This window comes from Pipra filicauda, unplaced genomic scaffold, assembly GCF_003945595.2.
Source record: "Pipra filicauda isolate LSUMZ 115617 unplaced genomic scaffold, ASM394559v2 scaffold17_size4572894_pilon, whole genome shotgun sequence".
In the NCBI taxonomy this organism is placed as follows: domain Eukaryota; kingdom Metazoa; phylum Chordata; class Aves; order Passeriformes; family Pipridae; genus Pipra; species Pipra filicauda.
In genome coordinates this window covers 4,381,464-4,407,512 of record NW_024104287.1, presented here as the reverse complement: position 1 = coordinate 4,407,512, position 26,049 = coordinate 4,381,464, and the positions used below count along the sequence as shown (strand labels likewise).

Below are 26,049 nucleotides of genomic sequence, written 5' to 3'. Positions count from 1 at the left end.
TAATCCTGTCTTATTCCTTATCTACCTTATATATGGAAATGATTGTATATTGTGTATTAACTGACAGTAGTTAATTCTGAAAGCACTTACATGACAGAAGGCAGCTTTAATGTTTTAAATCTCTCAGATAATGTGCATCCATCTGTTCTTTAGCAAATGCATCACCTCTCTGCATACTGATGATTTCTGATGTAGCACTGCTTGTAATTAAATTTTGTTAATGTATTTTTACAGGTTTCTTGAAAAACCAAGTTAAGTTAATTCATGCAAATGCAGAGTAAATGGAAGTCACTTATGACTGAAGCTAATTTCATGAATTGATGGTCACTCAAAAATGTAGGAATAATTAAAAATTTATAAAGTACTAGTGTACGTTCATTTTTTTAATTGGCTGGAATTTTATTTGGGTGTAACAGTAACAACAGTGATATTTTTGTCACTTAAACATTTAGCAGATTCTTGCATTTGATTACTTAAATGTTTCAATGCTGACCTTTTATGTTTGTTGCTTACAGATACAGATTGAAAGTATGTATTAAATTATTGAAACAAATGCAGCATTTGCAGTTTTATCAAGTACATCCTAAACCAATAATTGATGCATATATAATGCTGCTGATACTGAAAAAATGCAATTAAAACTTTTAAGCTTCATTCATGGCTACTTAGAGAATCGTTTGTGGTGGAAGCTAAAATTGCTAGATTGTGACAATGTAAGCCTCTTGTTCAATCTCCTTTTTTTTTTTTACTTTTTAATTACTGATTTTTACATTATTAATACTTCAAAATTTCCAAGACTTTTCTCTTTTCATGAGAAAAGAAGATTGTAGTGTTGTCTTGTTCATAATGCCTAAACTATGTCGCAAGTCTGATAAATAGGTTGTATTAATGTCAGATTATGTATGCAACTGAATTTGACATTTGTCGAAATGTTGTTATTAAACATCACTCCAATATGCTAAGGTTTCTGGGTTTTGGGGAAAAATGTTAAGTGAAAACATTTCTCTTACAGCACACTCTTTGTGGCATCTTTCTCAAGTGCTGCTTACTGCATATAGAAAATGAAACACATTCGCTTTTGATGCCTCTTGAACATAAGAACAGAGACATTAGCTTTTGGTTTGGGTTATGTGCCCTAAGTGTCCTAATGCTTTTCTTCCACTGGTGAAAACAAGTCAGCACGTTCCATTGAATGTATGCAGCTTAATTGTCTTTTAGTATTAGCTTCTCATTCACTGATTGGAGCTAATCACTAAAGGATGCTTTCTTTGGACACAATATTTCAGCTTTTGACCTTATAAGGTTTTATTTGGGGGAATTGTCATCTAGGTAGATATGTGGAAACTTGAGAACCATGTCTTTGGGTTATAAGTAATGTTTCCCTGAGGAGACAGGTGCAGAGAGTTACAGAATTCCAACTATGAATCCACCTCAGAGCAAGACTAGAAAAACATCTGTAAATATGTTTCTGTGGCTTTTATAATACAACACACTGAAAATTTTCATAGAGCTATGATTTCTGATATTTTGTCCCTACTTATCAATAAGATGAATGTTTTTACAATTGTCATGAAGCAAAGGTGGCTCTACACACGATGACAAAGCTACTTGTTTTCTCTTTGCACACTTTTTCATGGGCAGCCTGTGTATGTACAGTGAATTTGATTACTTGTTGAGTTCATGTCCAACTTCACCTACTCAACACATTGCTTGAATCTAGGGAAACTGCAGTCTGGAGGCACCAGCCTCAAAGGCTGTGTATATGTATAGCTGGAAATCTAATATCAAATTTAAGAACTAATTAGTATGTGTTATACCCCTCTGTTCTTATATATTGCTTGGATGAACATGTGTAGCTGAATATGTGGATAATTTGGAAATTGCATTAGTATTTTTCAGTTTCTATTAATATGCACCTAAATTTGGCCTCTTTGTAACTTCTCAGAGTCTCATGTAACAATTATTGTAGCTTCTTAGAGTTTTACTGCTAACAGTGATTTTTTTTTTCCAGGTGAGGTGTATGCCATTTCTGGGCCACATGGGCTGGTTAGTCTGCTTCTGACCACTGGGCATCTCTGTGGCCAGCTTAAGAATTGGCAGTGATAAGGCTGTATTCTTTAATTGGTGTTCTCTTTTTTATTTATCTCAAAGAAAATTAGTGACGAGAAATGAAACTTTCAATTATACCTGAAAATTTGCCTGCTCTTAATGCGTAAGCCCAATAACAGTTCACTTGTGAGTAATATATAAAGTCTGTAATCAAATGAGAAGGAAAATAAATGCCATTGGAAATTATCTGTGTCCAATTAGACAGTAATTTCACATACTTGAATCTTCTGTTAACATGAATGCTAATGGTTCTCGTGGATTCTCTAGGAGGGCAAGTAGTTCCTCTGAATTTTGCAGAATCTGGTGCTTACAGAGACCATTAGACTGTTTGACAGAAGAAATAATTCTCTTACTAGAAAGTTGCCTGCAGTTTGTTTGGGTTTTTCTAGTTGTGTGTCAAGTAGAAATTATTCCTTGTTTCCTGGAATTTGAAGTTGTCAGGAATAATACAATGAAATAGGTTTTTACTGCTTTATCTAATTAAAGAACTAACTTCTGTAATTTTCCACTTTTTCTTTATCTCCTTAGAATGTGAAAGCATTTGCATCTTCAGATAGCCTAGCCAAGGTCCAAGAAGTAGCAAGCTGGCTTTTGGAAATGAATCAGGAACTGCTCTCTGTGGGCAGCAAGAGGCGACGAACTGGTGGATCTCTTCGAGGTAATGCTTCCTCAAGCCAAGTAGATGAGGAGCAGATGAATCGAGTCGTAGAAGAGGAAGAGCAGCAGCAAAGACGACAACAAGAGGAGCAGCACATTGGGAGGAATGGAGAGATAGGAGAAGAACCTGGATTTGATGACAGGCATGAGTCTCAGCAGGAACAGTTAGAAGAAAATAATAATAGACTTATTACAGTGGATGAAGAATCCACTTGTAATCAAGAGGAAGATGATGATGAACATGCTGGTGATCAAGAGGAGGAGGTGGAAGAGGAGGAGGAAATGGATCAGGAGAGTGATGATTTTGATCAGTCTGATGACAGCAGTAGAGAAGATGAACATGCTAACAGTAACAGTGTCACAAATTCCAATAGCCTCATGGACTTGCCCATTCACCAGTCATCTCCATTCTACATGAAGACAAAGGTGAGAAGCTACTTTTTTTTTTGTGTTCTTCAGCCTAATTAACTTCAGATTTTGGAAAAAAATTTGCATATTTAACATAAATTAAAGTTTTACGATGAAACAAAGGTTTTACTTCCTAAAGAGATTATGATGAAGAATTTATGCAATCCACAAAAACTATGCTGTTTTAACTGTTAGTAATCAAATTATTTGCATGCATTTGACGTGAGTAAATACCCCTGTGCATTTTAAGGAATAGAACTCTTGATGGCTATGTTCAGAAGACTATGGTGTTTCTTTATAAATATTTTTACATAAGACCCTCCTGGCATTTTTTATATTTTCCTTCTCCAAGCAGGCAAGAAGGAAGGTAAGAAATCATACATATGAGGCATTCTGTGAGAAGATCTGGTTCATTTAGATAAAAACATTGTAATGGAAAAAAAGGTTGGAAAACCGCGAAACAGAAAGTTTTTGCTTCCATCCAGGTTCTAGTGAATTTGTGGACAAAATACATGTTAAAAAAAGTGTGTTAGGCAGTCATTAAGTTACATAATGTTTGCTTGTGAGGACCTTGTAAATTGTGTGCTGATGGTTGAGAACTTGTGATTTGCAATAAGAATCTGGAAATTAACTTTCATATCTTTATTTCTACTTATATAATCTAACGTTTTACATTAAAGTAAAAGGTTTTGGTGTATTGGCTGCAGTGTACATTAGTAGTTCGCTCTATTTTCCAAATTCGTCAGGAAGGAGGATTTCCATTAACTCAACAGCAGCAAAAACTGAAAGAATAATGAAAGCAGTGATACTTACTAATAAGAAAGAGGAGCAGGCCAGTGTGCTTCTGGAAGAATGCTGTTCCTAAGCCTATGTACTAATTTCTTTTGTTTAATCATTCATTGGTAATAGAACACCTAACTTCCTCTCATCATTCAAAAAACAAAACCCCCTCAAATTTTTAAATTTTCTTTAAAAAAAATAATTGAAACCTGATGTAAAAAAAAAAAATAAAAAAAGTCAGTTGACGTAGGTTAACAGGTTGAGTACGAGCAAAAACATACAGAGATGGATAATCAGAATTGAAGAGGCACCTGAACAGGTAAATAGGTTAAACATTTGCTTCTGGGATCTGCAGCAATATGTTTTTGTTTAGTATGCAATTCACTTGAATGTTTAAAGTATCAGAGCTAACATCTTTGAATTTTGAGAAGTCATAATGTTTTCGCATGAGTTTTTAGTAAATTATATAATTTTATGTCTATAATTCTACTCTTCAAGGTATTGAAGTATATGCTTTCTAATTTGGAGTGAAATACTGCCATATTTCATATCATTGGATTGGCTTTTTATAACTGAAATTATTGTTTTTATTTCACTGTATCAGTTTTTGTTGGATTTAGTATGATTTATTGAGTATCATATGTCCAGTTTTGACAATATTTAATGTAGGAAATTCTTACACTCAAAAACATATTTTTAATCTCTGAATTGGAAACTTGTCAAAGTGCTTGTTAAATAGCTGCACTCTTATTATGTACAGACAGAGCAGAGCATAATTTTCGGTGGTGGTCAGTTCTGAAACTTTTTTTATTGTCTTAAATGATAAATGCAAGTTTTTTCTTTCTTTTTTTAATGCATATTTAACACAAACTGAAACAAGCTGGTTTAGCCTAAAGGAAGCCCTCTGAAAGATATGCACAATTTCTATGTGGCCTGATAGTTGCTCTGCGTATTGTTTTGATGCAGCGCTGGTCATTTTTGTCTGAGCTCTGTCCCCAAGCTGTGCTTCTGCAAGAATTGTTGGGGAGCCAGGTAGCAAACTGTATTTAGGAATTGTTCTTGATTCATGGTGCAGCTCTGTTTTAGGTAGTTTTAACTCTGTACCTGAAGGATCAGCACAGGTTAGAAAGCTGCTTGAGCTGGCACTGCTCTAGGTCATGATTACACAGTAAAACTGATAATGCAACATTAATGTTGCCAATTCATTAATAAACCGACATTTAACCACAGGAACGCATTCTGTGTTAAGTTTTATGGAAATATATCTATGCAAGCATGAATCAATTACCAGAGTCAAAATAAGCACGACTAATTGATATGCTACTTTTGAGAAGAAAAAGGAGCGTTAGTAGACTCATCAGCTGTATTTACGAGTGATTTCTGGTTCTACCTGTTGAAGATTAGACTCATCCTAAGAGATTCAAACCTGGTAGACTTATTTTTAGCATTTCAGATATGTTTCTTGTCATATATATTCTAGTATGGTCTCCTAACTCTGGCTGAATTACCTTGCTGTGTGCTATACTCTATGAAACTTGCTTTGTGCCACCACTATGGGCAGTGATGGCTGAATCCCCTATTTGATGTTTGTGTGTTAGATGTAAACCTGGCTCCTCAGCAGGCATTCCCAGTGCAGCACAGTTTGGTCTTCTTGTATATATGAGGAGCACACTTTCATGACTACACAATACCAAGAGATACCAAGTGATACTCAACAAAACAGCAACTGCTACTGCCATAGGTGTCGTTACGCAGCTCATCTTAACTTTTGGATATATTTGTTCTTTTTCCTTCTACTTTTTACTCCTTTCCTCATAAACTACTGAGTAAAGTTTCTCTCTAATCTGACTTTCTTTTGCTTATTGGTCTGCAGAATCCTGTGTGGTTAAGGAAGGAAATGTTCGTTTCCTGCATAACACCACAATGTACCCTGCTTGAGTTTGCTGCCTGTCACCTGGGCTTCCACTTGGCAGCAGCAAGCTTTCTGTGTTTTACCTGATAAACTTAATCAGAGGCATAAGCCCCATGTATTTATATAAAAACACATTTTATAGATACATTTTCTGTAATGTTTATATAGTATATATAAAATGATATAAAAATGTTTTCCTCATAATACCTCTCTGTGCACATAACTGAGATAATTGCTGCCATCATGTTGTGAAAATGTTATGACAAGGGCGAGTGCACTTGAAATGAGAAGGCCAGTGGTTCACGAGAGTCTTCATTGCATTCACCAGCAACACCCAGGCATCCAGAAGGATCCTTGTGGTTACCTGTTATGATTTCCTGCATAAAATGTTAGGCTGCTCTGTATTGATTTATATTTTTAGAAAATGTCACTGTTTGAAAACAGGAAACAGTTCAGCAAGGAAAATCTATCTCATGCCTAGGTTAATAGTTTTTTGTTATCGTCGGTGTTTAAACTTCTGCGCCTTTACTCTGCTCTGCTTTCTTCCTGTCATCTGACATTTTTTGACCATTACAATTTTATTATTTTCATATTGTATTGAAGAGCTGTTTAACAAACGTGGGTTTTTTTTCCTGCATACATAAAACAATCAATGTCTTCCCTGAAAGGTCTCTTAAATGTAAATAATACGGACACATTGGGCATATTTTTTCCATTTTTTGTTCCTGTTATGATTCCTGTTGGTTTCTGAACACTCTCTCTGATTGGGGAACACCCATCTTGAATTGTAGATATCTTTATATCTTGATCAACAATTTGGATGAGGGATTGAGCGCATCCTCAGTCAGTTTGCAGATGACACCAAGCTGAGTGGGAGTGTTGATCTGTTGGAGGACAGGAGGGCTCCACAGAGGGATCAGGACAAGCTGGGTCCATGGGCTGAGGCCAGTTGTATGAGGTTCAACAAGACCAGGTGCTGGATCTTGCTCTTGGCTCACATCAACCATATAGAGTGCCACAGGCTGAGAGCAGAGTGGCTGGAAAGCTTCTCAGTGGAAAAGGACCTGGAGGTTCTGCTTGCCAGCAGCTGAACATGAGCCAACAATGTGCCCAGGTGGCCAAGAAGGCCAATGGCATCCTGGACTGTATCAGCAATAGTGTGGCCAGCAGGATCAGGGCAGTGATTGTCCCTCTGTACTCGGCACTGGTGAGGCCACACCTCAAATCCTGTGCTCAGCTTTGGGTCCCTCATTACAAGAAGGACATTGAGGTGCTGGAGTGTGTCCAGAGAAGGGCAACAAAGCTGGTGAAGGATCTGGAGCACAAATCGTACGAGGAGTGGCTGAGGGAGCTGGGGTTGTTTAGCCTGAAGAAAAAGGAGGCTCGGAGAGGACCCTATTGCTCTCTACAAGCTCCTGAATGGAAGCAGTAGTCTGATGCAGGTTGGTCTCTTCCCCCTGGTAACAAGTGACAGGACGAGAGAAAATGGCCTCAAGTTGCACTAGGGGAGGTTTAGATTGGATATTAGGAAACACTTCTTCAGGGAAAGGGTTGTCAAACACTGGAATTGACTCCCCTGGAAAGTGGTTGAGTTACTATCCCTGGATGTACCACTTAGGGGCGTGGTTTAGTGTTGGACTTGGTAGTGTTAGATTACTGGCTGGACTGGATGTTAGAGGTCTTTTCCAACCTAAAGGATTCTATGATATCAGAACTGAGATTAAAACTCAGTGGCAACTGTGCCAGTAGTTCAAATTTGTTTATGCAATATATTTACCCATTTATATATCACATTATTCCATGCATTGAGATTCAGTGTTTGACTGATTTGTTTGACTGATGCAAGCCTTTTTCAGAGAGCTTTCTGTTCTATAAGGTTGGTCTGTGTCCTTTGTACCTACACATGAGAATTGACACTTGGTTGTATAAAGGGTTTATTTTTCAGTGGTTTTTGTATTTGTGTGGAAGGATAGCATTAATTTTTTATACTGAGGAAACGTAAGATTGCACTCGGCAGTTTGTTCAGAGTGAAGTGAAAAGGGACTCCCCTATAAAAGTTTGCAGTTATTGTCAGCATTATTAATAGACTAGAAGCTTTGTAGGGATAGGGGAAAATTAAGCACGGTTACAGAACTACTGATCCTTGGAAGCACATTTTTGTTTTGTGTACAGGCAGTACATGCAATCGAGAGAAGGTTGCAATACTGTAGATGGGGGTGGTTTGTAAGTGTGTGTTAATCTTTTTCTCCTCTGAGCAGCAGAGGGGGCTGCTATTGCTTTGCTGCAGTCCCATGCAGACTTGTGCAGTGTTCCTTTGCAAAGGTTTTCCTTGGTCCTGCAGCTAAAAGCCTGAAGTATGTTTTTTAAGCGTAGGGAATAAATATAACTGGAACAGGAGGTCTCAGGACTGTTTATTGGTCAAGAAATCTGTTTCCACTATAGAAAATGATGCAGGAATATTTTCTTTAAAAGAATAAGTATTAAACTTGGCTTGTATGATTGAGAATGCAATGTATAGTTCTCTGCTCTGAGTGCTTTTTCAGGAGAAAGAGAAAAACTTCATACTACAAAACTTTCATCTGTATTTTTTGTGGGAATCACGTGTAAGGTATGTAGATTCTTCATGCCTTTCATCTCCAGAATTGCCTAACAGTTAATGCTAAAAGAATTTTAAGCTAAATAATAAATTTGCCTAAAGATGTGTCAGAAAGGCTACATTTTAAGAATTGTTCTGATTGTTAAAAAAAAAAAAAGGGGGGGAACCCCCCAAAAAGCAGTGGCAATTTAATTTTTTTTTCATCTTGCTTCTTCCTGGGATTCTTCTTTTTAATTGAAACTTCTTTCACATCACTCTCTTTTAAAGCTTAGCAACTGGCAAATTTTCTCCTCCCTCGGTTGTTCTGAACTACAGCACTAGAGTACAATGATTTAAGATAAGTAAATGATGGAGGATAAACAGTAAATGGTCTTTACATTTATTTAGTCTTGTTCAACTTATTCATGAGTGACTGGATGAAGGGAGAGAGTGCACCCTCAGGAAGTTTGCTGATGATACCAAACTGGAAGGTGTGGCTGATACAGCAGCAGGCTGTGCTGCCATTTAGAAGGACCTGGACAGGCTGGAGAGTTGGGCAGAGAGGAATCTAACAAAGTTCAACAAAGGCAAATGCAGGGTCCTGCACCTGGGGAAGAGGAACCCCTGCACCAGTACAGGCTGCTGGAAAGAAGCTTTGTGGAGAAGGACCTGGGGTCCTGGTGGACTGCAAGCTATCCATGAGCCAGCAAGCTGACCAAGAGGCCAGTGGTGTCCTGGGGTGCATTAGGAAGAGCATTGTGAGCAGGTCACGGGAGGTGATCCTGCCTCTCTACTCAGCCCTAGTGAAACCTCATCTGGAGTGCTGTGTCCAGTGCTGGGCTTCTCAGTACAAGAGAGACATGGAACTCCTGGAGTGGGTCTAGTGGACTGGATGAAGAGCCTGGGGCATCTCTCTTAGGAGGAAAGGCTGAGGGAGCTGGGCCTTTTCAGCCTTAAGAAGACATAATTGTAGAAGAGGGGATCTTATCTATGCATACAAGTACTTTAAGGGCAGGTGTCCAGAGGCTGGGGCCAGACTCCTTTCAGTGGTGCCCAGTGGCAGAATAAGGGGTAACCTGCTCCAGGTGAATCTGCTTTAGCAGAGAATTGGACTAGATGATCTCCAGATGTACCTTCCAACCAATCTATGATTCATTCTGTGATTTAGAACTGCCAGTCATAATTACTTTTGCATTACCATGAGTTTAGTTATTTTCAAGCAAGTTTTGCTGTTTCAGAATATATTTTCTTTTTACTTTTCCAATACAGAGCCTTATTTTTGTAATGGACGGTAATCACATCAGAAATATTCGTACTTGGAGATGAATATAAATCAACAGTTTTAACCTTTGATTTATTTCTCATTTATATACTCTACAGTTTAGTGCTAATGATTCCAAGCATGCAGGATCATTTGGAAAGGTTATGCAACTGTCATTAAGATGTAGTTTGTTAAATACTAGAGCATCCATGGAAGGAATGCAGATTTTCCATTTCTCTGTAGATAGCAAGGTTCTTGCCCATCAGTACTAACCTGCAGCATGCTTTACTATAAATATCAATGCTTTGTTTGAAAAATACTACTTAAATGCTGTGGTTTTACTTGGCTGTGTTAAGTTATGGTTTAATTTGCTGCCCAAAGGCTTGCAGGGGTCTAGCTGTACTTTTGTCATTTCTAAATAGAATTTTTCCTACATCTTCACTTGCAGATAAAACTGGTATTAAATTATTGCTGCTCTGCTAATTTTCCCTACTTTGTAAGTGGATCTTGAAGCTTGCTAGTAGATACGTGGGCTCTACTCTATGAGTAATGTGGTTATTCCTCGTAGAGTTTGTTGCTTATCTAAGAACTTAGCTATCTAGTTCAGCTTTCTCATGCAAAGTTCTTGAAATATTTAGTAATTAAATTTGACTGTTATGTTAAAATGTCGCAGTCAAATTACAAGAATTTATTCTATAATAAATTCTGGGGTTTTTTTTCCTTTATGAAGGGTGTCTTACCACTTTTCAGTATGATTTTTACAAATATTACAACAGAATTAAAGGATAATAATAATATATAATTTGTGAAGAAAGTGTGTATAGAGAGTCTGTGAAGGAAGACAAGTACTTTAACAGAAAACATTGATTCTGACAGTTTGTGTCATAGTTTGGACTACAAAATTCTATTTAATAAGTAGATTTTAATTAATTTTCTGTTTTCCCTTCACTGCAGAAAGATGCATTTTTTATTTTTTTTAAAGGTGGAAAGAGGTAATGCTGATTTAGCTTCTTGTTACAGAGAGTGCTTACTAGACTGAAGTCCTAGCTGAGTAAGATATAAGCAATTTTCTACTTCAATGCCAATAATTGAGGTCAGTCTTTAAACTCCAGTCAAGGGATTCACGTCAACTAGCCACACTGGAAAATAAACCTACAGAGCTTTGCATTGTGCCAGTTTTCTCTGTAGAGGTATTTGTCAATATATAATTGCACCTTCTTTGCAGTGAAGCCTACATCTCAGTGTACACCTTCCATCTCCTGGTGGTTCTTACCGGAAACGTCCAGTAGTTTCTCCTGAACATATGTGTAATTCTTTTGTAGCTCTAGTGGTTGGCTGTTCACATATAAATTTACGGCAGTACCCTAAAGCAGAAAAGATGCCAGCCACCTTGGGCGGAGGAGCCAGAAACCGACTAAAATATTTGAATTGTCCTTTCATTGCTTGGCTAATGCATTGCTCCCTAAAGGTAAATATTGGGAAGGTTCTTGCCCATGTTCGTCAAACTGCTATACCGGTTTACTTTGTGTAGAATAAATTAAATTGATGCCTTCAGGATAATTACATGAAGCATGTCTTGTTGTCACATACTTTTTTGTAGGCTTTGAAATTAGTGTTGGTTAGGCACCTACGTGGTTTTTGCTCTGCATCTTTGTTCTCAAAATGAGAATGAGTGTGCCTGGTTTTTTTTTAAGAAAAAGAAATAAAAATTGCAGTAATGCTATTTCAACTCACCAATTATATGACAAAAACATTATGAAGTAGAAATCATGAAAACGTGCTTCAGAATCCCTTCAGTATGCTTACTCTGTTGGATGTATGGCTTGTCTAACAAATATGTTTGGGAGCTCTGCCCTACTTAAATATATAATTTTTTTCCTGGTGTTGTTCTTGACTGTATGGGACATGCTGTTGCCTGATGTGATCATTAGCCTGAATATCTCCAGTCTGTAGTAATACAGCTGTATTTACTTGAGCGTTTATCAGTGGATGCTGTTGCTCTGAGTGTCTGTTTTAAGCTGCTTCTCTTTTTGGAGCTTATCTGAAGTTGGTATTAGTAGTTATAAAACTTGATGCAAGTGGTGAATCAAAGTGTGGAAAAAGGAAAACTTTTGCCAGTGAGTTAGTTTTCGGTTTTGTTGACGCCGCCCTTCCCAAATGATTGTTGTTAAATATTCTTTTGACTGTGAATTTAAAGTATATGTTTAAGAAATATGAGTTATGGTTAGGAAATTTCTTTCATTTTGTGAAGTTTATACTTATAAAGTTATGAGATCTGAAATTAGCTTAGGGGGCCGGAGGAACAGAAGGTGACCTGCGGACCAGAACTACGTTTAACAGCTGCTGTGGGACTACCATTTTTTCCTGATGCATTTCTTACTGTAATCTGCAAAATAGCAGTATGTCCTTTATTTCTGTAGGAGACTTTTCATTGTCTGCAGAACATGTTGCTATTCAGCACACTGTGCACTGTGAAGTCATTTACATACCTTTACAAATTCTTGAGTATAAGGAGAAAAACTAGACAATGTGAATTTTTAGGCTAGTTTAATCATTTTTGAACAGGCAGAATGCTTAAAATAAGTGTTTGAACAGACGGCATCTAATGTCCATTGACAAAGGATGATTTCTGACAGATGAACTGTTCTTTGCAAGTATATGGTATCTGATCTGTGTGTGAAGCTGTGCTTGTGCAGTAATGATATAATATGCATTTTGTGTAGACTCATTGATCAGCCATTGTGGTTTGTTTAGGTTGCGTGTGAATGTTTTACAGTTTTGTTTATTGGTGAAGTTTCTACTAGAAAAATCCCTGTGAAACCTGGAACCAGTGTTTCTATGAATGGTTTGTTTTGTCGCAAGCATCTTCTCCCTTCTATTCAATAATGTACATGCTGTTAATGAACATGCTGTCTAAACTCTAACTTCATGCAAAATTTGTGAGAGTTCTCCCCAATCTCTCCTGGACCAACAAGTTCAGGAATTCACCAACTTACTGTAAAATGGGCTTTACGTTAAAAAAACTTTGTGTGCATTGACTGTGTATGGTACAACTTCTGATATAACGTTACATATAGTTAATTGGTGTTGAAATTTTAAAGGTTAATTGGTGTTGAAATTTTAAAGGTTAAAGTCATGAGTTCTTGTGCATAGATAGGTATCTCGATAATAATTACTGGAATACAAGAGAAAAGCATTGCTGTTGGGCATCTCTTCTGTATCATTTCTCCTTTCTTCTACTCTTGCTAATTTTAAATTTTGTTTCCTTAGTTTGTAACAACAAGAATTGGGAAGAGGGACAGGATCTGACAAGGACACAAATACTAAGGAAGTGCAGAGATTTCTATCCCAAGTCAAGGTGGTCCAAACTAACTATTTCTTCAAAAACCTTATTTCTTTTGATTTTTTTCTTACTAAAAGCTCATGTTTTCCACTGACTTTATTACCTGACCATACATCGCATAGTATGAAAGGAGCAAATCGTGAATTTTAGTAAAATTCAATATAATTCAGTCTTGGAAGACAGTGGCTATGCTTTTCAGCTATGTCATGACATATTACTCAGTTAATGGTTATAGTATCTTAACACATTTGTTCTATCCATGGCGCCTCAGGTGAAGTGGAAACTGTACTTATTGCCACCACAGATTGCCAGCAGGGATAAATCCCACCTTATTCATCATCAAAAGTCGTTACTACTTAAAGTATTAGCAACATTTCCTGTAAGTGCAAATCACATTCTTTTCCAGTCAATGCTTAGAAGAGGAGACCTTTTGTTCTTCTCAAATTACTGAGTGTCCCTTAAGGATTACCCAAATGTATAGGGTACTAAAAAAAATTAAAAGACAGCAAATAATAAACATAGTTTTGCCAACGTCATAATTCCTTCAGTATGATCCCTTGGTAAGATTTTCTAAAACACACACAAAAAAATTGACTTAAAATAAATATGTAAAAATGAAGTTAAGAAACTGGAAGTGACGTGGCCAAATGGAAGAAATCAGACATAAAATCATTCAATATAGATCACTTGTTCTTGCCAAGTGTAATAGTGTTGTCCCTCAACTGTAAGCTGGACTTCATCCAAAGCAAGGACACTTTCAATTGGTATGCGGAGGCACTCACCCTTCCACACAGTGTTTGGCTTTGATGTAAACCACTAGTATTCCATGCCCTAGAGCAAGTATGCAACACACAGGTGTGCACATGTATCTGTTTTGGAGGACAGGCTGTTGACAGACTCTGACTCTTTCCACACTGTACCAGGCAGAATTTGGTGCTGCTGCACTGCCTTTCTTTGTTGGCAGGGTTTGAAGTCTGAATATCAGACTGCCAGTAAACTCAAAGCTGGACTTAGCTGACCATATACAAAATGAAAATTCTATTAAATACTTACAAGTGTTTTAAATTACAAGTGAAATTTGAACAAATCAGAGAAAGCCAGTGTTTGTGAAATAAAAGTACAGGCAAGGCTGCCCCTTCCTCCAAAAAAAAAAAAGGTGGAAAAAAGGACAGACAAGTGAAAGATCAAGGTGGCAACCATACCAATCAAGAGTACCAGCTCTTCGACGTACTACCTGCTTTTTTTCTGTGGTCTGTGCATTCTTTACTTTACATATCTTGAGCTTTATAAATAGCCTCACACCCTTTTGCAGTATGCTGTTACCAGCTGAAAAGGATTATATAGCTTAATTTGGTGCTATCAGATGAATGCCATTGTAACAATCAGTTGTTCCATTTGTTAGATTTATGTATTTACGTGTATTTTACAGTGCTAGTAAGAAAAATAGTCTTATATCAAAATAGACCTTGATATCCATATTGTTTCAAACGTACAAATTGTAATACTTTGCATTATTCAACCTTTTATTTTGGCAGTAGGCAATATAGCTAATCTGGAGAGTGTTACTGTGTTGTCAGGTTTGGTTTCTTTTCTTTTTTTCTTAATGCTGAATAAATGGTATGTGGACAGAATTTCACTACAGAAGAAAAAAATACTTAGGTGTGTTAAGTGGCAGCAATATTTTAATGCCTATCTGATATTTTGGGCTTTTTTCCTGTTCCCATTTAATATGTAGAAAGAAAGAAAAGTCTAAGTCCAAACATCATTTTTGGCAGTGTTCTTTATACATTATTCAGAAACTGGTAATCATGTTTTAAATATTTTGGTACTACCTTGTTTATTTTTGTATGTGTAGGTATGTAAATAGAGAATTTCTCATTTAAAGCCTTGCATTTTACATGGAAGGGTGATACAGTGATAAGAAAAGCTGAATTTCTCAGTATGAAAAATTAATTGTTTTGTTTCCTTCCATTTTTGTAAAAGCAACCTCCTTACTAAAAAAGCCACCCTCTTTCCCTTCCCCCAGCTTATTCTCAGCTGGGAATTTAACGTGCATTTTAATCCAGCATTAAATATTGCATGACTTCTCTACCTGTTGCTGTAGTTCTTAATTCTTAGCTTTATTTAAAGGTGCAACAACAGCATAAGTAAGTGGTCAGCAAATAAATTCCTGCAGAGCAGCTGTAGCAATTCTTTTTAGCAGCTGTTACAACTCTGACTAGACCGAAGAGTTAAACTTGCTTATCCAACAGGTCATGTTATAGCCAGTGAGGCAGACATTTCTGGAATATTTATAAAATGCAAGAAGATGCAGCTGGATTTCTGTTGCATACCTAGAATATTTTCTGAAATGTTTAATGAAGAAATGAAGATACATGCTTTAAAAATAGTTTTTTAAAAAGTGACAGTGACAACAAGACCCCATAGTACAGTAAATAAAGTAATAAAAATAGGGGAGCTGTGGAGTAAAGCGAAATAATAAAGGCCTCTAGTTTCAAGTGATTATTAGACACTTACAGGCATGTCTAAATATGGTAGGAATTATTTTTTTAGATGCTCATCGTTAAGTATCTTTTTAATTATATGATAGTATCATTAGTATTGATATTATATAGTCTTGTCAGTATGCAGTTTACCAGACAGTCTATGTTGTTTTCATAAACCGTCCATGTGACCTTACAAAAAGTTAACTTGTGCAAATGGTCCCTTGTGAATCTGAGTTAAGAAAATATGGGTTCTTCTTCACTGTGTTCTTAAGCTTTGTTGCCAAAGAAAATGAAGCTTGTGCAGTTCAGACATTTGCCTGTCATTGTCATCCTTTCCAGACCTTATGAATTTCTTGACTAATTTTCACCCAATTTGACAAAGAGAGAGATTACACAAGTTTTCAAGATAACTAAAGGGTAGGAAGGAAAGGGAGAGACTTATTAGTACATCTGCAGAAAAGGAAGTCTATGAAGTGACCGTTACCTGGTAAGACATAATTGAATTCTTAAGGAATTGAGTATTTCTATGATCATGTAAGCAGTTCAGTCAACATTTGTTCCTTCCTTTAAACCATAGAAGCCATTTATTAGTCAATACTCATAGTAAGGCATAAGCCTGAAATAAAGCTTTGCTATGGCTGGACTGTTCAGAGTGAACCTTCCATGACATTTTCGGACCATAAAGCCTTGGAGAAGCTGGAGAGTAATTCAAGTGCAATTTGAACTGTCATGATAATCTAACCTGGAGCCAGACTTTGTTCTTTCTGTTGCTTGTGATACAACAGGTCTACTCCTGGGTGTTTCATGAACTATAGAGAAAGCCATCAGTTTGCATGTTTAAACTAGTAGTTTTGCCCCTTTTGCATACTATTCAAGTGTACGTTTTTTAGGAAATTTTGATCTCATAAGATCAAAATTGTTATCTCCATTGATTCCCTCCATACCCTCTTCAGGAGTCTGGGTCATTATCTTTTCTTATATGTGCAGATGTTTTTATTGGGTAAACTTGGATGGAATACAGACTGTTTAAAGCAATAGGGGTTTTTTTGTGTCCAGCACCACTAATACAGTTGCAGTTATTTTTGTACAGCAGTACCTTTTAACTATACAGCTGGTTCATTTGCCTGTACAAAACAAGCTAATGTACAATGTGTCATTTGAAAACTGCTTGTATATTGATATTAGAAATCCCTCACATAAATAAACTTGGGACCACAGTAGCTAGGTGAGTGATTACTAGTGTAGTATAAGAGTACCTTGCTTTGCTGACAAAGTGGTTCTTGGTCTTTCTAGACCAACAGGGACTAGCATGAATATCAAGGGAATAATAAAGCTCGTGTATAATGTAAATTATAGTGCATTCTGTATGCAGCACCTATGTGGAGCTTACTACAGATGTTATTTAGGGAGTATATTATGAAATATATTCAAAAGATTATGATGTTACTATGATTGATCTGAGAAAGTAACTTTCGAAACGTTGCAGTGCTCTGCTTTATCCATTTGAGGGCAGCTGTTCACCGATGTTAAAAACTGTGGAGAACCTCTCTGGGGTTCTGCTGTCTGCATTTTAATTTTTCTGTACTTACTTCATCTAGGTCTGTGTAGGTCTTGTACTGTTCCATCACCATATTAAAATATCATAATTTTTAAAATTTTTTTCCAGTAATGTTAATATGCAAAGCAGTTGTCAACTCTAAGAGAAAATTCTATAGTGTGTATGTAAGCTGGTTTTCAGTGTTGGGGTAATTTCTTAGATTCGTGTCTTAAAACTGTGACCTGACTGGAAGGTATAAAGATTATTGCTGCTTACTACATGCTTTCATTTTACAAAGACACCACTTCACTGAACTGACCAAAAAGAAACAGTTTCTTTTGTTTACAGTTGAAAGTCCCTGACAATCTCAAGCTAGTATTTTCAAACTCAAGGTTTCAGGCACTTTTATGTGATCTGATTTCAAACGTGATCTTCCAGTTACAAGGACAGGTGAGCCCTTAAAAGGAGCATCACTGGAAATCGGCCTCACTTTATTCAGAAATAGGATGTTAGAAAAATATACTACAAAGCATTAAATCTCAAATTTTCATAATTTCACGGGTGTCATGTTTATACATATTCTCACTGTGTATAATGTAAAAAAGGACTTTTAAAGATGAAAACAACAGTGATTCTTTAAACTTAAATTTAGAGCTTGAATTAGAATTATATGTGTAATAAATACAAAAATAAGTGATATCTACTATATTCAGTGTATTCCTGACACTTCTGAGATAGCCAACCCTCACCATTTTGTCTTCCTGTTACAACCTCTTACTGCTTAAATTAGACTGTGTTGTATTTTCAGGCTAAAGACTTTCACTTATTAGATGTTTACAGCTGTCCAGCTTGGGGCCTTTAAACATTACTGTAAGACAATTATACTTACAGTCAGTAACGTGTAGGAAATACAAGACTGAAAAGAAAGTGATGATACATGGAAGTAAAATTGGGCCAGCAAAATCTCATCTATTAGTGCAAGCCTTTTTCCAGGAGATGATGGTAAAAAAAGGCAGGGGAAAAAAGGCACAGATAAAAACTGGAGCTTTTTCTTATTGCCATGATAAAGTATGAAATCTAGCTTTGTAATTTCACATGGGGCAGAAAAAAAGTGCCATATTTTGTCACAGCTTTATCCATGTAAAAAGGGGACTACACTGAATGTGAACTTGATACTTTTTTCAGCTAGCAGTGTGTCCCTGTGCAATTAGTCTAGAATATTTTGGACATTCCTCAGGAAAAACCAGTGTACTACTGGGACTTCATCTCGAACCACACAAGAAGGGCTGACAATCCCAAGTTTTGTCTTTTCAGAGGTGCGAGAATAACCTGTTACTGGAGACTTGTGTGGTGAGCAGTGCTTGGAGAGTGCAACACCTCAGTCTTGTTTGCTCCCCAATTGTATGTAAATTTGTAAATGGGCCAAGTTATGTTCCTGTTTTGCGCTTTTGTTCTGAGCTAATAATTAAAAAAAAAAGGGGGGGAACTAAGCCTGTAAAGTAATAAGATGCTAGGCTCTGATACCAACTAATAACAGCTGGTGATCTGCTACGCTGTCAAATTCTTTCAGCAATTGCGCAATAAAGTACTCTGTTAAAACTGAGTTTATTTCAGCAGTTTCTCTTCGTGCACACATGCATGCAGACAATTCTATATGCAATTAAACGAAATGCCAAATATTTATTAAACTAGAAAGTAAGGCTTGCTTTGTACAGAATACTGTATCTGATCTTGTATTACGTACTATAAAAATCTCAAATTATATTTATATAAATACATTTAGGTCAACTTCACACTTTGTCGGAACTATTGAAATGGTGACCAGTTTGTCAAAATGGAAAACTGATCTGTTGCTTCTTTTTGAATGATACTTCAATAGGGTATGTGAGTTGATCTCTTTTGAGCTTTTGGCTCTGTTCTTCACTTTAGTTATTCAAAGTAGAAACAAAAGGCTCCTCTTTACCCTCTTTGGAGTACTTCAGTGAAATTTTCTTATTTGAATGAAACTGAGATACCAAGACACTTATTCTGAAGCTTTTCAGCCAAGTGAAAGCCTAGTACTTGTTGTATAAAATATGAAGTAATTCAGAATGAAGCTATAAACTAATGCTATTGCTATTGAGTACAGTGTAATGGTAAACTGTTTCTTGGAGTTTATAAGATGAAGTATAAAGTAGGAAATGTAAAGAGTCTTTTAGTAGAAAATGTACATCTAAATGTGCTTTAGAATAACATCTGAATTGTATGGTAGAGAATAAAAAAACCCAGCCATCTGTGCATGAAAATTCTGTGCTACGCAGCATTGTCACAGCTTTTCTGTATGCAACTGTGCAACATCTGTAAAGAAATAAGGATTGTCTTGTTTGTCTGAGAAATATTTTCTTGTAAGTGAAGGCTTACTGTAATGTATATATACTCTCAATGAAACACTAGGGATTTTTTTCCTTCTTTTTTTTTTCTTTTTAAACCTTTCCACATGCAAATGTTTGGTCGGGGGGCCCTGTATATGCAAGTGAGACATGCTTACAGCTTGGCTTTTTGAGGGCGAAACAAAGGGCTAAGTGGAAATGCTAATACAGTCATATTTTAATGCTGTCTTTTGTCAAGTTACATTGTTGTGCTCCGAGCATTAAAGCATTACTGCACTCCCTCTTTTGCCCTCACATAATTATACAGTTAATTATCTTTGCTGGTTTGTGCATAAAGGGACTTGTAAGATTTCTTAATGGTCATTTATTCTTTGTGTTTTGGACTGTGCTGACTCAGTTCATGCAAGAGCTTTGATGGTTTTCTGCATCTCTTATCAGCAATTTCATAAGACATTTTCACAGGTCTTTGTCTCTTTCTACTTAGTTTTGCTCAAAAAGGTTTTCAAAATATGAATATGTTTTTAAGAAACATGTCCAAGTATAGGCATCAGAAAGGGATTGCGGGAACCTAGAGGTATTGTAGGAAAGCTAATTTGATCAAGAAATTATTTAAAATGGAAGCAAACTAATCATGGAAAATCTGAGTAATAGACATTGCTGTTCAGCTTTGTTTGGTGGAGTACCAACCTTTTTACTGAAAAATGGTCCTCAGTCAGGTTTGTTGTTAAGGCCAGGCAGACCTCTCCCCACATCCTTCAAGATATGCTGTTGTTTTGGAGGAAGAGCCCTTCTCCTTTACATCAGTGTGATGGATAGGCCTGAGGAAACTGGTACCCAAACTCCTGATGGCCAGAAGAGGAAAGATTATTGTACCGTTGCATCCTTAGAGCCAAAGCTGCCTGGATGATGCTCCCCCCACAGCCGCAGGGAAAGAGGAGGAAGTGCAGGCTGGAGTGCAACAGTAGCTTCGCTTCTACTTTTATTAAATGAATAAGTTTTGTGCCAATGCCACCATTTTAGGGGACTCTCATTTTTTTTCCTTTTTTTTTTTTTGGATCCATTTTTCTTTCCTTTTGTAACTTTTGGACTTAGCAATATATTATGTTTGTGGAGGCTATAATTGAGAAACAGTAAAGTCCAAGTCAGTTTTTCATTTGATTTTAGTGACAGTCCAGAACAAACCTGCTTGTGGAGTGGTGGAGTTGATCATGCAGCAATGCTGTCACTCTCTGAAGGTTGCAATCTCCTTGACTTCCCCTTCTGAAAGTGCAATGCCAATTAAAAAAAAAAAAATAATTCAAAGAAAATTCTTCCTTTAAAGTGCAGGTGTAAGTGGCTCTGGCTATTAAAACTCCAGGCAGTCATGATTTTCTTCGTTTTCAATCTGCAGATCCCTTTTTGGAGAAGGGCTTTTCTGACATTACAGGGGAGGTCCACCAGCTGTTTGACTGACAGGAGCAGTCTGCCTGCCCCTTGGTAGTTTAATTCCTGTCTATACTAGGATAGCTTGCACTTCACTGAGCAGCAGACAGGTCAGGACACTTGGCAGGAGAAGGTTGAGAGACAAAGGCAGCAAGCTTTGGGGAACTGATTTACCAGTCTGAAACTTTAAAAAAAAAATCATGCAACTTTAGAGCAAAGTTTTTACCAATGTTCTTCCAGTGTTAGTAGACTTGACAAAGTAAGAACAATAAAATGTCCAAACCTGGGAAAACTGCCATCAACCATGGCTTGGTTCCTGTTGATCTTAAAAGTGCCAAAGAACCTCTACCACACCAAACCGTGATGAAGATATTTAGCATCAGCATCATTGCACAGGGTTTGCCCTTCTGCCGTAGGCGGGTAAGTGTAAAAGTCTTTAAACCTGAATTTTGATCAGTTGGCTTGTAGCTCAGTGCTTTGTCATGGTGCATTCATTCCGTGAGGAAGTACTTATGTCTGTCACTGTCTATTCACTCAAGGTGCCATTATTTCATTAATTCTTCTACTTTAATTAAAACTGTACATGTTGTCTTAGCTATTACTTATTTAAAGGAACACGTGAGGGATTCTTTTATAGCTGTAAACCATATGGGGAAAACAAATGCTGTACAAAATAGGTGCCTTCATAAATGTGTATTTTGCTGTTATTCAGTCTTTTAGGTGATGAAGCTTGGAGTATAATTCATTGAACTCAGTTCTGAATTGTATTGGCATATGTGACTTACTGGATACTAAATTAGAGAATTTAGAAATGTTAAACTAATTAATATTTAAACATTTTTAGTAAGAATTCTTGAAATAAAATTTTAATAGTTTTATAATTCAGTAATGGAGATAACATTTTTTGCTGTTACAGAAAATAAAAATAGCATGTTACTATGTGGTGGTTGCGATATAGTTTATATATAGACAATCCTAGCCTGACAAACTATCACGGGTCTTATGCTACAGCTTCAGGAACTATATTAATAAAGTGGCTCTTAAAAATCATTATATGAGTTTTGTATTGCTACTGAATAAATGCTGTTTCTGTTTATTGATGCACGTTTTAAAATCTAACTCACCTTTTGTAAATATGCTGGCTTTCCTTGAATGTCAACATACTACTTTTTAGCAACCTCAGTTAAATCACAGACAAAATTTAAATTTGACGAGATCACATTGGAAAGTTTGATTTCTTTCTACTGTGTTGTTTGGTATATCTTGGAACATTTCTTATATATAAAAGGTATGCATGCATTGAAAGCTAGCAACATAATGTCAATCTGCAGCAATGCAAAAATTAGAACACATATATATATATACACACACGACTGTTTAATATTGGATCATGTGCATTTCAGAAAAGTATTTTTTTCCTGAAATTATATATTATACATATGCGTTTGCTGAACATGGAATAGGAACATTTCATAATGTTGGAAGTGATAAAGTAATCTCCTATATTTTAATAGATGTGCTTTAATTTTTTTTATATTATTTGAGAACTGTTTCCTTGAAAATAAACATTTGGAATATGTTTCGATAGCTTTAGTTCCTTTGTCTTGGATAAAGCATAGTATACAGTGTAGAAGATAAGTTTCGGAGCTATATTTCACAAGTCTTTTTAGTGGCTGTATTAATACGTTATACTGTTGGAACTTTAATGCTGATATCTTATGTGTGTATTTTCTGTAATGAGAAGTGTGATCACACATTAACTTCTCACAAATGCAAGAAAACCCTCCCAAAATCTAAAGCAGTTCTCTGCAGATTTTGCTCTGTTCCAAAATGACCAGAATGATCTTGTTTGTCCTGTCCTACACCACGTTCAAGCAGTCAATTTAATGTTTTAGCTCTAGGAGGATTTAAGAAGCTGTTCAGCATCTACTTTTCTTTTAACATTAGGACTAATGAGGAAATTCAGAAACATCTTAAATGTATGTTTTATCAGCTAAGATATCATCAATCTATTATTTATCTTGTGTTCTGAAACTAACAATTCTCAGTATGATGGCTGCTGATAGTGGAAGAGGTAAGAGCTCCACCTTTAGTCTCATGCCTTCCAACACTCAAAGCCTGCACGTAAGTCATGGTGATTACCATATTGGGTTCCCTCCATGCTAATACGCGTAGGTCACATACAAGTTCTCCATTTTCCTTTCCACATGTTGAAAAAACCCATACCAAAACCCAGCCTAATTTTTGATATCAATAAATGAGAGAATCGATACTTTTGTTATCTAGATTTATCCTTTTATTAAACATAATGCAAAATAGGAATTTTGACGCAAAGTCTTCACCAATATGCAATGTTTAGTTTTTAAAAATTCTACTTTTCATTTAATAAGTAATGCATTGAATTATTTAGCACTGTATGTTCAGAGCTAAGCTTGATGTGCTTTAGAACACAAGCTACCATTTGCTTCCAGGTTATTGACTTAGTACTATATTGATGTCAACTTTTTTCTGAAAAGTGTACATTTGGACCATTCGAACACTGACCTGACTTAAAGATTATTGACCTTCTCCTTGTTTGAACTCATTTCTTCCCCTCCTTAATTGTACATTAGACCTAACAAACCATCTTTAAAATGTGTACTGTGATCCTTGAGAGTAAAAATACTTCCGTTATGAGAGCTGACAGTTCATGGCTTCTGCATCCTCTGCATTAGTTATACTGGGCTTCTATCAAGAAGTGCACTATAAATGGTCACAGGACTTAACAGTTTGCCCTTATGCATTTTGTCAGTTTGCTCATGTAGTTAAAACACTTGTCTGCAATACTGCTAATCTGAATCCAGTTAAAAATAGTATTACTTAGCATTCTTTGTGTAGCACTGAGAATAACTTTAGTGTATAGCTCTAGAAGTTCTGTACTTACACAGTAAACGTATGCATTCCTTAAAGTTGTTACAGAAAACACTGATGCAGTATCATGAAATGTAGGCATAGCCATGATCCTCTTTAACCTTTAACATATCTTTTATAGGCACTGAAGTAGATTTTGCAGTATAACATGAAGAAGCAATGAATACCTTTCAGCTAGTACACACTTAAAGTATCAGATATCATTAGCTCTTCAGTGCGATGTAACTGCAGCTGATCATTGAACATACTTAAAAGATAGTCACGTATGTCACGTATGTTCCAAAATCAAGTGCCGTATTTTGTTTGCCACAGTGAATACTTTCAGTTGACAAAAAAATTGGTCTCTTAATTATGTGATTTTTTCACTTAGACTGCTCTTAAATTGCCAACAGTAGAAGTGTTTTTCCTTCTGAACTCATAATTCTTAACTATTTCAAAAGCTGTATTTTAAAAATAGATTTCTTCCCTCTTTAGTTTTCCAGGGTTTTTTTCCTGAAAATTCCACTGCTTGTTGCTCTTGAAGACTGCTGGATAACAATTTCATCACATTAAATACATGTTTTTAAGAAGTGCTAATAAGCTGGAGAATTTGTGAGAGTGACTTGTTCACTTGCAGCATTCCTTCATTTCAAGTGGTTTAAAGTAGCACTGAACTGTTATAAAGCAGGGGTTTCAGTGTGCACCCTGTGGTGTTCCAAGCTAAAAAAGTCAAGGTAATAAATGTATCCATTTTCAGTGCCTGTAATCTCAGATACACCAAAAATTCTGTTATACTGTTCCATTTTGTGACAATAGTTTTGCTGTATGTGTGTATGTTTCACCCTTAAAATGGATCCAACCGAATTTTGGCAATTCATCACCTTTTGGTAGTTCATTACTGAAATATTTCCATCATAGGCTGTATTTTTGTGTTAAGTGAACATAGGATAAAGCATTTTAAGCATTAATTTATATACCACCCTGTATTTTTCAAATAAGAGCATCCACTGCTCTTATACATTACATATGGAATTAGTTGGTTTGTTACTACAACGGAGCACTTGGAATGAGACTTTCAGTCAACCTTTTCCTGGTTGACTGGTATGCTAGTAGTTTGTTTAAAATGTTAATATGACTTATGCATGAACAACTTGACTTATTTGGACTTGTTTCTTTATCCCTTAATTTCTGTGTTAAAACAACCAAAACACTCTTTTCATTATTAGTCAAATCTATGTAAACACTTGCACCAGCAATTCAGCCAAGTCTGTCCATTCAGTTTTTCAGGGGAATGTAGTGCTGAATTTTTCTGAAACAAATCATATTTCCTGCTTGAGTATAGCCCTGTATTTCATGGATGACAGTAAGATGTTACTTAATGGACAAAAAACTACTTAGCTTTCTCTGAAATGATATATCCTCTCATTTTACACTTCCCTATATTGCACCTGACTTTGCATCAGTTCTGAGTAATATAGAAAAGCACTAAACTATATTCCCCTTAAACAAAAAATAAAGGATTCTTTTCCCTTGCAATTTCTCATCATTTGGTAAGAAGAGACTGTCAGAAGAACATAAAGAAAAAAAAGTGTGAAAATGTGCAGGTGTGCACATATATATATGTATATGTGTTTAATTTTCTAATTTAAAACTTAAGGTAATCTTCAGAGTCTGTCACTGAACAAGTCAGAGCACTCCCACATGCTTGTGTCTTCTACAAGAGAATTTTTTGGTTCTGGGCTTTGTGACAGGGAACTTGATTATGGCCACTGGTGGTAAGATGCCTCTTTGAGTGGCTGTCATAATTTTCTTTCAAAGCTGCTTTAGTCTTTACTTAAAATTCCAGGTTTTTTTGTTAGAAAAATTGTCAGAGAAGTACAGATCATGGACTGATCAGTGGATGTTTAATAGGAAAGGAAGTTTGTTCTTGTCCCTATGCTTATTTCTCATAAAGGAATGTGTCCATTGCTCTGGATTTGAAAATATTCACAATAAAGCTGACCTTATAAATGTTTTACTTTTTGTTGTTAAATTTATAATTTATAGTTGTTTAGGGGTTTTTTTCTTGCTTTTTGTTATTTTATTTTATTATTTTCTTGCTTCAATTTTGGAAGATCTTTGGAATGAAACAGAAGTACTTGAGAAGTTCAGCAGAAGGAAGTTTACTGAAAAGGCAGATGGTTTTGAATGGAAAGAAAGGAATACTAAAAAGTTACGGAAATGAGCAAGGCTGTCTTCTGTAACACTGCCTAGAGGGTCATGCCATTTAGAAGATAAACAGTCTTGAATAATGAACTATTT

General features: G+C 36.2%; 1 protein-coding gene across 2 annotated transcripts in view; it reads left to right on the top strand.

Annotated features, from left to right (window-relative positions):
* FBXW7 (F-box and WD repeat domain containing 7) overlaps positions 1 to 26,049 on the top strand; it is a 178,733-nt gene that overhangs the window by 76,458 nt on the left and 76,226 nt on the right. For both annotated transcript variants that reach the window (XM_027721689.2, XM_039379873.1), the window contains one exon: positions 2,638 to 3,192. In XM_027721689.2, the coding sequence (XP_027577490.1) occupies positions 2,707 to 3,192 (486 nt within the window). In that variant the 5' untranslated portion in view covers positions 2,638 to 2,706. Of the gene's footprint in view, positions 1 to 2,637; positions 3,193 to 26,049 lie in introns of those variants that run through there.